General features: G+C 42.2%; 1 protein-coding gene across 2 annotated transcripts in view; it reads right to left on the reverse strand.

The window, feature by feature from the left end:
- Window positions 1-1431: 1431 nt before the first annotated feature.
- HCN1 (hyperpolarization activated cyclic nucleotide gated potassium channel 1) overlaps window positions 1432-15095 on the reverse strand; it is a 267988-nt gene continuing 254324 nt past the window's right edge. For both annotated transcript variants that reach the window (XM_084881672.1, XM_084881671.1), the window contains 2 exons: window positions 7435-7599; window positions 1432-4129 (listed from right to left, as the gene is read on the reverse strand). In XM_084881672.1, the coding sequence (XP_084737798.1) occupies window positions 3237-4129; window positions 7435-7599 (1058 nt within the window). In that variant the 3' untranslated portion in view covers window positions 1432-3236. The remainder of the gene's footprint in view (window positions 4130-7434; window positions 7600-15095) is intronic.

Consider the following 15095-nt stretch of genomic DNA (forward strand, 5'->3'; position numbering starts at 1 on the left):
GGATGTGCCCGCAACCAAGGTACATGCCTTTGACCAGAATCAAACCTGGAATCTTTCAGTCTGCAGGCTGACAGTCTATCCACTGAGCCAAACTAGTTTCGGCGGAGGTTCTATCCTTATGCAAAGCCTTTATGAGGCCCAAGACTACCATAAAATAGGTGTGTTATATAAATGACAGGCTTTATTCTAATTATCTCTAATCCTCATATCCAATAATACCAGAAAAATGTCTGTATATTAAAGTTGGACAACCATATGCTAAGAAATGACAGAGAAAAGAATTAAAAAGAGAAAACTCAATGTGTACTATACAGAAGAGGTGAAATAGAGAACTAGCTGAGAGCCTATGTTTTGTTTCAATTCCTTTCTACTCTTACAGAATATCTATAATTGATTTTATGATTATCATGTATAAGCCCTCTCGGAAACCTGAAGATGCAAAGATAGAAAGACAGACTCAAATCTGTACTCAGTAATAAAACTAAAGGTTGGATTATGTTGATAAAATAAAATATTCATGATTTTAGTTTATTTTGTTGAATTTATTAATAATCTTTATATATTTATTTTGTATGGCTTTGAGCAAAGACAAAAGAAATACTCTACCACATCCCTGATCATACAGTTGTTGGAAGAATCAGCTATCTACTATTTTCCCAGCAGCAGAAAGACCAATCTTTTCAATAATACATTTCTTTCTGTACAGATTAAAACTCCATACTCATGGGCTACCTAGGTACAGAGAAAAGAGGTCACTTATCAACTAGCAATTGGCTTTTACATTACAGGAATGTGAGTCATTTTTTTTCTCTTCACCTAAGTATATAGATTCATACATAGATGTAAATAATTCACCCTGCACCACTGTTAGTTTAACATACAAGCCTTAGCTTTTCATCCATTCTGTTACAAAGAGAATAAAAATGTTCTGTTTGCACTGAAAAAACATACAATTCAACCCTGCTCACATTTCCCAATAGTCCTCGAAATAAAAAGCCAAAAATGTATCTATTGTATAAAAATATTTCACTACCAAACCCATTTGTCCTATCAAATGTAAACCTTTAATAATTTAAAGGATCCATACATGATCTTAATAAATTGACATTAACTCTCCATCTTTTAATAAAATAAAGGAGTTTTGTACTGATATGTAAATGGTCTTGCAGCTTTCCCATAGGATCTAGGTAGACAGAACAACCCCTTTCTTGCACCGTGCCTGACACACCATTCTGTTACCAGCATGGTACTGACAACATTACATTGACTAGCACTGTTGTCCACACAAGCTGGGATCTGTCAGAAATTAAACACAATGACTCATTTTGGTATTATAGATATTTTTCCCACAAAAGGCGTAACAGGCAGCCTGGATATCCATGTCTGAGTTTTTGCTTTTGTTTTGTTTTCTGTCTTCAAGTCTATCTGGAGGCCCTCCCCGTTGAATGTGGGGTCTTGCTTACGTTCTTCAAAGTGTCACCGGGGCCAAAGATACTGAAGACCTCCACGCTAGGCCATTCTCTCAAGTTGGGTTATTTATAGAAGGTGGTAACCAGGGATCCTCCAATTGTGTTCCAGTCACCCACCACGTTCCTGGGATGCATTAGGCACAAATCATGACTAAGGGACTCCCTTCAGAGGGAGAAGATGCTCCCAGATCATTGAAAGAGTTAAAGAAACAGACAAATAAACACACAATGCTCACATTCAGTTCCCCCCTGCTTTCCGTCACCATGTCTAAACTTTTCTCAGCACTCTAAGACAATACACTTCCTATCCAAGGCCCATGTTAACACCATATGCCTTAAGATTTCCTAACCATTCAGTTACAGTATACATAGAGCGAGCGTGTGTTCCCAACAGAGATGCTGCTGCTATGAGCATTTCTTTCTTTAAGTCAACACCACAGTAAGCTACCAACTACAGTGAAGACAGAACACACAGGCAACTCCAAATCAAGCTGTGATTTACAAGTCATTATTTAAATAATAACAATAATAGTAATCATATTGAAAGAAAGCAAAAACCTCACTTCTAATCTTAAGATAGAGTTCCATCTGAGTCAAACTTATAGGAATTTTAAGATAGGCAGTTAATAAAATTGGTATATTTTTCCAGAAAGGAGAAATGCTGTAAGCCTTTCCCTACAATGACTGCTTTTAACCTCTTCCCTCCCCTCCTCCCCCAACCCCCCCCCCCCCAAAAAAAAGCATGCAGGGATATTTTCCAATGCTTGATTATGGCAAGAAGGAAGAAAAGTGATGGTTCTCGGTGTAATACAAGCGATTTGTAGAGTCAAGCATACAATTTTGCATAAAAACATTGCAGGTTAAAATAACATTGTAGGTTTCAAGCCATTGCATTACAGTTGAATAATTGTCACAATTCGGTTTTGTAAAAATTTAAAACTCTAGATTTTGAAGTGAAACAATAAAACTAAATTCTTAAGTGATGACTTTGACCTTCATTCAGCACAGAATAGCTATTTTTCATTTGGGCTGAAAAGATTATTTACAACTAGCATGGATTGAGTCTTGGTAAAAGTCCAATAACACAGGAAGAGAAATATCCCCTCTGCTGTCTGAATGAACAATGAACATGGTTAAGGTTAGAGATACTCCTAACATTGGCTGCTCATCTCCTACTGTGGCCAAGCATATGCAACTGTTCTTTAACCTAAGTCAAAACGGAAAGCACCAAATGGCAATGTAGATCTGCTATTTCCCCCTCCATAACGCCTGATTCACAATTTAGATGCAGAGACACAGCTAATGAAGGAGGTGTTGATTGGTGCCAATCAGTAGCTCTTTTGAGCTTTCCCTTTAAAAATCAGGGTTTTGTTTGCCTCGAATCCCAGAACTCTTCCTAAAATAGAGAAATAGACATATCGAAGGAATTCAGGAAAAAAAGCAGGTTAAAAAATAAATAATCTTACAACAACATTTTAAATTCTCTTTTAATGATTGAAAGCAAGGAAGACATATATAACACTGAATGCTAAACAAGTCTTTGAGTTTCCCTTGGGATTTTAGATATATATATATATATTTAATAGTATATGTATATATATATTTATATATATTTATATATTTTACATTTTGCGTGTAGGCCAGAGCTGTCTAAAATATCTCTTCATCATAGGCTATAGGGATGTGTCGGGAGATAGAATAAAATAAGATCTGAGAATGTCCTCGGTGGGTGGTTTATTCGAGTCTGTGTGAACCGTCAGGCAGGGATCATAAATTCGAAGAAAACCTTGGCTTTTCGGCCTCTGGGTCTGTTTTTAAGACTGAGGAAGGCTCCTTTGGAAGCGGGGCCGCCGCCGGCGGAGGGGGTGCGGGCGGGACCCCTCGGGGCGGCGGGATGGCTCCGGAGGACATCTGTCGGAACAGGGTGACCCTCTGGGGGACGGTGCCCCTGCCCGCCGCCTGCAGGCTCCCGCCGGGGTGGACGGCCGGCGCGGGCTGGGGGATGGAGGCCAGGGACTCGCCCACGGTGGGGTGCGGTCTGGAAATCGGGGTGGACGACGCCTCGTGGGGCAGCGAGGGCTGCGAGGCCGAGAGGGGCCTGACCTCCCGGCTCAGGCTGGCGTTGTGCAGGGCCTGCGTGCTCTTGTGCACGTCGGCTTTGGGCGTGGAGCTGCCGCTGGGCTGCAGGGGCTGCGGGGGCTGCTGCGGGGGCTGCTGCAGAGGCTGGGGCTGCGGGGCCGGGGCGGGCGGGTGCACCAGGGACAGCTGGGACGCCGTCGGGGAGGCGTAGTGGAAAGTCCGGGCGGCGGCCAGCGGGCTCTGGACGGGCGGGCTGCAGACGGCCGCGGTGTAGGAGCAGGGCGAGAGGACGGCGGCGGGCTGCGGGGGCTGCGCGCCCGGGCTCGGGGAGTGCAGGCTGCTAGGGGGCCGGCTGGTCGCGGGGTACACGGGCGGCGACTGGGTCCGCAGGCGGGAGGCGGGCGCGGCGTTGTTCGGGGGTCCCGGAGTCTGAGGGTAGCCCAGCGGAGGAGGCGCGATGGCCTGCACCATCTCCCGGTCGTGCTTCACGATCTGCTTCAGGATCTCGTTCTCCTGGTTGTTGAAAACACCAGTGTTAAGATCCTTCTGGAACTTTTGCAGGAGAATTGAGTTTTTCTTGCCTGTCAGCGAGAGAGAAATAAGCGCTTAGAATGCCCACCCACGACAGGTGGCAACTCTGGGGTCTGGGGGCGGGGGACAGTGGCTCCTGAAAGCAAGTCTGTCAGTGTGCCCTGGGGGAGGCTCCGAACAAGCCCCGTTACTCACCTTCATCATCAGAAGCCTGGTCCTGCCCTGGGTGCTTCCTGCATCATCCTGGGACAGTCCCACCTCCCATCCAGGTCAAGTTGAAAAAACCGTTATGTGGCCAAAGCCATCTTGCAGAAGAAATGGGGAGATGGACATGCGGGCTCCGGTGCAGAGCCGGGAAGAAAGAGCGTTTGGGCCAGGATGGGCCTGGAATCAAGATTAAGGTGACCAGACGTCCCGATTTTCATCAATTTGTTAAAAATCGAGACCGTCCTGCCAAAAGCGGGACATCTGGTCACCTTAATTAAGATATGAGTTGAATGCGCTTCTTTTCAGAGACAGGACAGTGGATCGCCTACCATGTGACAGGCACCCTACCCTGCAGGAGGCCTTGGGTAGGTCTGTTCTATTCACCTCCCTCTTTGAGGCGTGCCCACACCCATTGCCCTGAGGCAGAGGGAGGAGAGTGAAGACAATGCCCAAGAAAATGGGGCTCCTGAGTCACAGGGCTGGGAAGGGGAAACAGCAAATGGGACATAGATGGGTCATCCTCAGCTAACCAGATGCACCTGTCTCCCGGGAATGCTGGACCCCAGTCCCGGGCCTCAGCCACTGCTCAGCCAGAAGCGGCATTCTACTGGGCTCCCTACATGCAAGTCTGAGAAGCGAAGGACTTTGATTTTGACCCGTGTCCCACTCCAGTGATTCTCTACCCTACCTGCATAGCAATCTCATCTCTGGGGCTTTAAAACACGGGGAGCTCCATCTGTACTCTCCCCCTGAAATCAGGATGAGCAGACGTGGGGTCCAGGTTTTGACACTGTAACAGCTAATTTCCCCGGAGGGTTTCTCCGCGGCCCTCATCGAGGACCATGTCACAGTCTTCCTCTTCTGAAAGGCTGGGAGGGTCTAGCAGGTGGTGGGCTCTCAGCTCGCTCCAGAACTCCGTCACCATAACCATCCCCCCTCCTTCCTGCCACGGTCTCCCCAGGGCTCTGCAGTTAGCAGGCATTCTGGGGCAGAATAACTGCTAGCACCAGGAGTAGGCTGATGAAAAAGGGGGGAAATCAGTGACTTTCCATGACATCATTCATACCCAGGTGAACATGGTAACTAAAAAGGGAATCAATTTGCCAAATCACTTAAGTGTCATAAAGTATGACATCTAAAGGGACAAGAAATATTTTTGAATGTAAGTATATGCTAAAATTTACTCGATGCTGAGAAAAACAATCATTTTTATTTTATTTTGTTTTTGATCTTATTGATGTACAACTGACATACACATGCTATTAGTTTCAGGTTGCGATCATTTTAAATGACTGACAGAAAGGATAGCTACCTCTCTCTCCTTTCAGAATTGTCCTAACTTCTCAAAGAACAAACACCTCTAGATTAGCATACTATTTAGCATATTTCCTTAACTAATTATAATATACATTTATGAGAAATGATGATATTTGATAAGGATTGCATTTCTTTGTGACATTTCATAATCTAATATCTGTGACCTTGTGGAAAAAATACTATAACTTTTATTGTACTGTTAGAATTTTATAAGGATTAAAAATGCAAATGTTCGGAGTTTACTACCGTAGCAATTTCATTGCCTATACTGTTAATTAGGATCCATTTCATGCAAACCTCTTTTATAAACATAAACTGCAGTAAATTAGAGGAGAAGGAAGCTGTATCAGATAAAGAGATATTTCCTATGGAAATAACCTAATTTTAATGCTTTCTTTAAAGATGTGGAACTGGTTTAGGAAAATAATTTATATGTCCAGACATTAGTCTCTAGTTCTCCATGAACGTTTATGCATCACAATGAGAGAAGTTAAGTAAAGTTGCTTGGAGGAGTACTCACTTCCTTGATGGGCACTCTGCCCGGTTAAATCTCTGCACTGTCATTGTGAGTCTCTAAGGTATGTGTTAAGTCTAATGGTAATACCCAAATGCTATCTTTTTTCTCCTGACCTAATTTCAGATCCTTATGCAATCTGATATCCTACTAACATTGGTGGAAGGAAAGGTGTGAAATGCAGCAGAAAAGCTCACATACCCATACATCAACCACAAGTCCTTACCTTAATAAGAGTGAAGCAATTGCAATACCTCTTTGCTTACTTTCAAGTGATCCCAACCCCATCTCCCTTAAGTTCATCGATTCCTTCAACCCTCCCTACCTCTCGTCAGTAAAACTCACTGTGCCCCAGGTACTGTGAATGCAACAGGGAATTAGACAGGATCTCTGCAGTTACAAAGCTTAGCATCTCTAGTGCCATTGCAACGCTAAAAGCAGTGCTGTGATGGAGGAACTCCCCAGGAACATGGGAGAACATACCTGGGTACTCAGCCTATCAGGAGGTGGGGTGTCTAAACTGAGAGAGGAAGACTAGTAGAGTTAAGCAGAGAAAAGGGGCAGAGCATGGTAGGTTGGGGAGGATGATCTGGGTGTGTAAATGAATGCATACTGCTGATGTCACAGTGTCCCAGCAGGTCTTGGGAAGTTAACTGCAAGCCGATCTAATGTAACTTGACTATGGCAAGTATTCAACTCTTTAAACTAGTGTAACTAGTAAGGCTAATTTATACACTTTTATTTCAGAGCAGACTAAAATAAATTGATATTTGCAAAGTAAAGCATCTATGTAGGACATTTCTAGCAATGTTTTTTTTTTCTTTTTTTTTTCTTTTTTTTCTGTTTTAGTCTGCATTACAAATATTTCCAGAAGTTTCTACTGAGACAGTTATTTAACACAAGTTCTCATTTCTTAATATAAGGATAAAATGTGAAGTTGAACCTTAAAAAAAAAATCCTTATGGTCACTTTGGTTTGTAATGTAGACACAGACATTGGCATTTTAAATTCTATTTTAATGCTATGTAGAATTTTTATCATTGCTTTTTACCTGAAAATTCAAATTGTATTGGCATCACTGGGGAAATCGGATTGCTTAGCTAGTAAAAATAGAGATGAATAAGTAAACCTGGAACACTGAAGAGAGAAAGCTAGAGCCTCAGATCTTTCTAGAAATAGGGCTACCGCTAGTTGCTACTTCTATGTGATTGAACAATCCATCTGTGAAGTATCATCTGGGACTGATGACTGCAAATATGTCAGCCCACTAGATTAAGACTGAACTGTGCATAAAGAAGACAATGCCAAAGAGAGTACCTATCCGATCTAGTCGGTCAATGGCCACGGTCTCAAAGGCTCTTCTCATCATCGGATATTCCTCCAGGACCTCGTTGAAGTTGTCCACAGAAAGTGAATAAAGACGACAGTACGTGTCAGCTCGAACACTGGCAGTGCGGCGTCCCTTGGTCAGCAGGCAAATCTCTAGAAAAACAAGAAGGACAGGTTTGTTCGGTCATTTTCTTTTCGAGGCCATTACGGCTTCCCCAAATTAAAGGTAGAATCGCCTGGTGTGAGAAACCAATGATTAGCAGCTTCTTCTGTTTTATCAACTAATCCCTTTTGATAATTAAAAGCATCCAATTGCCAACACTCAATCTTAAAATATTCATCTTCTTTTTTTAAACAATTGAAGCTTTTGGCTCAAAGGTGATGCTGAGACATATTTATCTTTCCTCAGGTCCCCATTCCATTCCCCTTGAAATAACAACAACAACAAAAAAAGATGCAGGAAGGGAATACTAAATGCACAATAGAGTTGAAAACAGGAAGAAGCCATGCTGAGGTAGAGGTGTGTGTTTTTTTTTTAATGAATTCTGGAAGGGAGGCAGAATGGTAAAAACTAGGAAAATTCCTTGGCACGTGGGTTGGGGAGAGAGACAGCTGAGCAAACTGGTTGAGCAATTTACAGCCAGATACAGGTCCCTGCGGTAGAAATCCCTGAGTGCCTAGCAAATGGCAAAACTGAGGAAACAAGAACTTTGCTTCCAGGGTGACCGTTCCTCCCTCAGTGCATTTTCACTGGTCATGAGGTTTAGACACCCTGACTTTTATATGTCGTTCGGACCCTCCCCTGACCTTTCCTCCCCTGGATTATTGCTAGTCGTGGTTTTAGAGCCCCCTTCGAGGAGAAATGGAGGCCAGAGAGAGCCTCCCAGGAACCCCGTAGAAGTCCTAGCTTGACCGCTCCCTTGAGCAGTACGCCCCAGAGCTATCATGTAGGCCTCAGTTGTTTTTCAGATTCAGGCCCAGAGAAGAGCAAAGACAGATGAAGTGATGCCATGGCTGACATCAGAACCAGCTGCAATGACTAACGGGTCCCTACTTTGAAAAAATCAATTCATTTTAATAGACACCGTGATGTTGAAAGGACATACCTGGGAAGGCTGATAAATATAATATTGAGATCCTTTCCGGAGACCTCCAGATAAAAGCCCTTAGACCAAGGACACAGTGTATGCATCCTCTTGAAGCAAGTCCCCTGGTAACTCCTTTTTTTTAGTGTATTGCACTTCCTTTTCTCTTAAACTCTACGAGTCTTGGTGATACTTGCAACCTGGGGAGCAGCAGGCAGTGGCATCTCAGCCTAGGCTAACCCCCTGAACCTGTCTCTGAGGACCCCTTTCCTTGGACTTCTCACTGAGCTAACAGCAGCCCCGCCTTGGCTCACTTCTGCCTCTGCAACATTTCTCAGTGAGTCCATGCAGCCTAGCCTGGCTCACTTCTTTCCTATAATGTTTCTAGAGAGCCAAAGCAGAGCACCACTTCTGCTCTCTCCTGTTACCTATTCTATCATAATCCCTTCCTTTATTTTACGATCGCCACCTTTAATAAATATATTCTCAAAATCATCTGGACTCATATTGTAAAATCATTCTTGTACAAAGTTAAGAACCCACACACTAGGCCAGCCAGAGCCAGATGTGCTCTGAGCCTGATTCCTTTCCAAAGCATAAAGCAAATGGTAACATATAGAAAGAAACCAAAATGAGCCCAAACGTTGGCTTAGAAAGTCGTATAATGAAGCAAAACTGCATCAGTGGAATACATTACAGGCATGCCTTATGTAGTTCCTATATTTCCAATAAGATTAGTATACATTTTTTATTCCATATGCACTGAGGGTATCATATTTAAATAACTTCTAGGGAGAACTCTTCATTGAAACTTAGCTTCCCAAAATATCCTATATAATAAAGAGGTAATATGCAAATTAACCCTCACAAGATGGCTGCTTAGGACAGGCTGGCAGGGGAGTTAGTGAGTTATGACCAAATGACTAAACAATAGGCTGTGTGGGGCAACCAGGCTGGCAGTGGGGGCGGGGGGAGAAGGGGAGGCCTGAGGGGCGACCGGGGTGATAGAGGGGGGCAGTTGGGGGTGACCAGGGCAGCAGGGGGGGCAATAATATGTAACTGGGCTGACAGGGAGGCCATGAGAGGCGAGCAGGGCAGCAGAGGGGGATGTTAGGGGTGACTAGGCCAGGAGTGGGGGCAATAATAGGCGACCAGGCTGGCAGGGGGCAGTTAGTGGCAATCAGGCTGGCACACAAAGGCAGTGAGGGGCAATCAGGCCTGCAGCAGGGGGCAGTTAGAGGAAATCAGGCAGGCAGGTAGGTGAGAGATTAGGAGCTAGTTGTCTAGGATTGTGAGAGGCATGTCCGGCTGCTGGTTTAGGCCAGATCCTTGGGATATGGCCTAAACCGGCAGTCAGACATCCCCTGAGGGGTCCTGGATTGGAGAGGGAGCAAGCTGGCCTGATGGAAACACCTTCACAAGATGGCTGCCTATGACCAGGCTGGTAAGGGGGTTAGTGAGGAATGAATTAATCAATAAATGTAAAGCAGAATGACATATCAGGATGGAAATATTCTTCATAAAATGAGGTGCTCACATCTGAATACAACAATCCAAATAGCCATATCATTTTGAGGAGTTTTTTTTTTTTGTTTGTTTTTTTAAATATATATTTTATTGATTTTTTAACATAGAGAAAGGGAGAGAGATAGAGAGCTAGAAACGTCGATGAGAGAGAAACATCGACCAGCTGCCTCTTGCACACCCCCTACCGGGGATGTGCCTGCAACCACGGTACATGCCCTTGACTGGAATCAAACCTGGGACCTTTCAGTCCGCAGACAGACGCTCTACCACTGAGCCAAACCGGCTTAGGCTCATTTTGAGGAGTTTTGACCCTATCCACCAGAAGTCACATTGCTCTTATCATTTATCTATTATAGAATATGAATTTGCTCAATACATCACTGTTTGATATTGTTGGATATGCAAATGTCTCCATTAAGGTTTATACATTCCACTCCTTAACCTCTCATCCCTTTCCCTTCCTTAGGAGGTCTGTGTCTTAAAATTCCATTGTGGCTTCTTCAAGTGTCTAATGTCTACATATGATCACCTTTACACACTACTATCTATAAACTGTTATCTACTATATAATTATAGGGCTCGTCCTTGGCAAGTTAAAATACTCAGTGGGCTATCCCAGGAATTTTTTTTTAGTTTTGGGACACACATTTTATTTATTATTATTATTTTTAAATATATATATATATATTATTTATTTATTTATTATTAAATTATTATCTGTGTACATATTTTAACATTGCCCCCACCCCCATACATCCCTCCCTCCCCAGGGTTCTAAGAATACCTTTTGAGCAGGTAGGAAACATTGCTAGCCCCATGCTAGCCATGTGATAAAAAGAAGATTAAAGAGGACCTGTTAAGCAACTGGAACAGAAATCATACAAAAATATCAAAGCTAAGAAGGTTAAGAGCATGGTTTTCCTACTTCTCTCCAACTCTAAAAATTCACCAGACTACTACAAGCCTTTCCTTTTGATTTTAAGTGTACCAACACTCAACTCTTTAAAAGTTAATCAAACACTTTGAATTATAAATGCCTTTAAATAGCAGCCAGCTTTTAAAAAATTCATCAAAGGAATTCAGCTCTTAGATACCTCAAGTGTGTGTGTGTGTGTGTGTGTGTGTGTGTGTGTGCGTATTCTGAAGTAATATCATGACAGCTTTGTTTTCCTATGTGGTTTAATATGTTTACCCAAAATGAAAAAGGAAAGTACAGCAGAAATAATAGTCTAAATAGAAAATATATTCACTAGATATTTCTGAGGTGAGTCTAATACAGAAAAAAAAAAAGTCTCCTCAGATTTTCTCTGGCTTTCTCTTTTTCTTCATTACACACATACGTATGCACATTCCTGCATGAATAATAAAATGGATATTTAAGCAGACATTTCCTTGGTTTATTTAATGTAAAAGTTAATGCTCAACTGATTCAGACTGGATTCTTCAGTGCAGTATTTCCCACACTTTAATATGCATCAGAATCACCTGGGTATGTTGCTAAAAACAGATTAGGATATAGAACGTAAGTCTGGAATGGGGCCTGAGACTGCATTTCTACCTGGCTCTTAGGTGATGCCAAGGAGAGACTTATTTTTGTGTGTGTAAATAAAAAGTTGTAGCTGCCAGACCTACATCTACACCAGGTTTCCTTTTTTAAATCAGGAAAAGGTGACAAAAAGAAATGGAAATTAAGTGACAATTTGAATTTAAGTCAACAAATGGTTTTACTGTAACCAACACCTTGGAAGAAAATATGAGGATACAAAATTAATGAGAGCACACTGACTGATCCTGTCTCACAGAATTTACAATTTATTAAAAATTCAAGCCTAATATATATATATATATATATATATATATATATAGAGAGAGAGAGAGAGAGAGAGAGAGAGAGAGAGAGAGAGAATAATTTCAAAGCTAAACTGCCTGCTAGTGACTTGAATGTTGATTAAAATCTTGAAGTCCAGATAATACAGCATTTATCAAAGTATAGTTCTGTACATGTGTGGTGGCATGAAGGGCCTGGCGTGGTTAGGCTCTGAGGGAAGTGTAGAAATTGCATTGCTTCGCCTTGAGGATGGAGAGAACAGGAAAAGAGGGAGTGGGGGGAGGAAGATATCAGTGAAATAGGATCCTGATCATAGGCTCAGAGAAGAGTTTGGGAAGGGGTTTTATGGAATCATAAGAACAGCAGCCTCAGAGTCTCAGACATTTGAAGAGGCATAACGAATATTCCTCCAGGAATAAGCAGCCTGGTCTTGATCTACCATGTCACTCATTGCAAGGCTCTTCAGGAGGGAGTTTGTGCCTCTGAGGAAAGGAGGTCATGTGGAACGCAGTGGGTGTTCTAGCCCTTTAAGTATCGCGCTGTATATGGGAAAGGCACTCCATCTCTCTCTCCCTAGACGGTAAATGTGTTCTTCTTCAAGTCTTTTGTTTTATGACACAAGAATATCAATTCACTGTTGGCTTGTAAAATGAACTGAGAGGGAGGTTCTTAGCAGTTAAAATACAAAGGTTTGGAAAGGTTTGGAAATAATTTTGGGTACAAGGTGACGGGGAGTTGTCTGATATAAAGCTTAGCACCCAGAACAGAAGTGTTCTTTTGAAGAATCACTGTAAAAGAAATGTCAAAAGAACTTGAAAGGTGATGAGGCATCTGCGATTGTGAACCTAGACATTTTTAAAAAATCACCAGAGATATCTGGCCTGTGAGTCAGAACTTCAGTTTGTGTAGAGTCTCAAGTATATAGTATACTAGTATGAATAAGAAACAATAATCCAGCTGGGCCAGCATGGCCCAGTGGTTGAGTGTAAACCTGTAAACCAGGAAATCACGGTTCGATACCCGGTCAGGGGACATGCCTGGGTTGTGGGTTTGATCCCCAGTGTGGGGCATGTAGGAGGCAGCCAATCAATGATTCTCTCTCATCATTGATGTTTCTATCTCTCTCTCTCCCTTCTTCTATAAAATCAATTAAAATATTTTAAAAAAAACAAACAAAAAACAATAATCCAAATTAGTAATTAATTTGGCTAATAGCACAGTTAATAGAAATAAAATGTATTAAGGGATAACAATGAAGAGGGAAATATCTTAAAGAATATTTCTGCTTGTATTATCTCATTCAGAATGAGCTAAATTTGGAGAAAAGACTAATTTTGAAATAAGGTTCTATCAACAGTCCTACAGACAAATCAAACCAACACATTTTTTCCTGCTTTTTGTACTGAGCTAAGAATGGTTTCAACATATTTAAGGTTTCTAAAACATAAATATAAAAAGACATATGTGGTGGAGACCACACATGGCCCACAAAGCCTAGAATATTTACTCTCTGGTTGTTTACAAAAAAAAAAAAATATGGTTTAAATGGATTTCTTCCTCTTCCACATAGTTGCCCTTTAGATTGTTCTAATACTGGAGGAGGAGGGAGGACTTTCTCAGCTAGGGCTCCTCATCTGGACCACAACACACAGAAAATCATTTCAGTGTGATATTCTGGATTCTCACAAGGCTGGTACATCAGCAGTACCAGTCTAGATGCATAGGTGCTAAATCAGTATATTACTTGTAATGTACTTCAAGACAATAGGGCTTATTTCCCTCTCGGATCTGGTTCCAAAGGGCTGGGAAGTAGTAGACTAAATTGGGCGAAAAATAAGTCAGTTATAGAAGAAACAAAGATGGAATCTTACAATTTTGTGAGAATTCCTATTTATGAGGCTAGAGGATCACCTTTACTACTCTTGCGCTCGTGCCAGCTTTCCAAAGGAAAATTAATTTTCCTATGAATTGTGAACCAGAGTCATGTTAATCTTCATCCTGCAAACAGAGCATTTTTGCTCCTGGACATCTGTAAGCTGCCTGTCCCACAGGCTCTCATTCATGAATTCCACAAAGAGCTACCGGACAAATATATGCATTGAACAACTGCAATTGTGGCAGATGCTGGTGATGTACTTGTAATCAAAATGTGTATGACCCTTGCATTCTTAGAATGTATAGTCTAGCAAGCCCAAGACCCAAGTCATCTCTTATTTCCTCTCACCTTTATCCTTGCAAACTTGCTTTATCTATCTTCCCTATCATGCTAAATGGCATTGCATTCAACAAAAGAGAACCCTCCCTTCCTCTTACTCTCCATAAGTAGCTGGACTATAAATGGAGTGGATCCTTCTCCATCGGTATCTTTTCTAATCTTTTGCGGGGGTTTAGATTTAATTGTCATAACTTCATATCTGGGTTGTTTTAAGACCCTCCTGCCTATTTGCTTATACAGGTGCCTCCCTGTGTGAGAACACTTATTCCTGAACATACATTTGCTCATTCCATTCCTCATAATGAAAACCTTCAGTCCTTGCCCATTACCAGCAGGAAGGAATCCTAATTTCTTGCAAAGACACAGACCTGGATTCACTGTCTCCCCAGTGATCCTGCCTTCCTCCCACACCACATTCCAAACATGCAGAGTGCTGTGTGTGCATTTCCCCAAACCAACACACTTTCCCGGACCTCTGCTTTGACACTCACTGCTCCTTCCATCTGGAATGCTCATCCAACGAAAGTCCCCTCTTCCACTGCCTCCTACTCAGCCATCAGAGCTAAGGCTAGGTGTCACCTCCTTCAGAGAGGATATTTTTTTATGGACAGATTCCTAGATCTTAAGTTGCTGTGATTCTATCTTATGCTTCTAATGCATTGAGTTGTCATGATCTGTGTGTCTACTTGACTTCCTACATGGTTACTGTCTTGAAGACATACTGGTTATAGGACACAGTGACTGGCATATAAAGTCTCCATAAAGCTCGTTGAATAAGAAACATTAATCAAAGCATGGAATGTTCATATTTAGTTGATGACTACATTAATCATAACATCATCCACATACAGTGTAATGTTGAAAATGGTTTTTATGCCAATAGATCAATTATAGTATGCTGTCGATATGGAATGGGGAAGCAAATGATGAATGAGAAACAGAACATTTTGTTTATGGGCCTGGATATGTGTGTGTGTGGTTATTGTGACCCACA

This window comes from Pipistrellus hanaki (assembly GCF_964339955.1).
Source record: "Pipistrellus hanaki genome assembly, chromosome: 4".
NCBI classification, from domain to species: domain Eukaryota; kingdom Metazoa; phylum Chordata; class Mammalia; order Chiroptera; family Vespertilionidae; genus Pipistrellus; species Pipistrellus hanaki.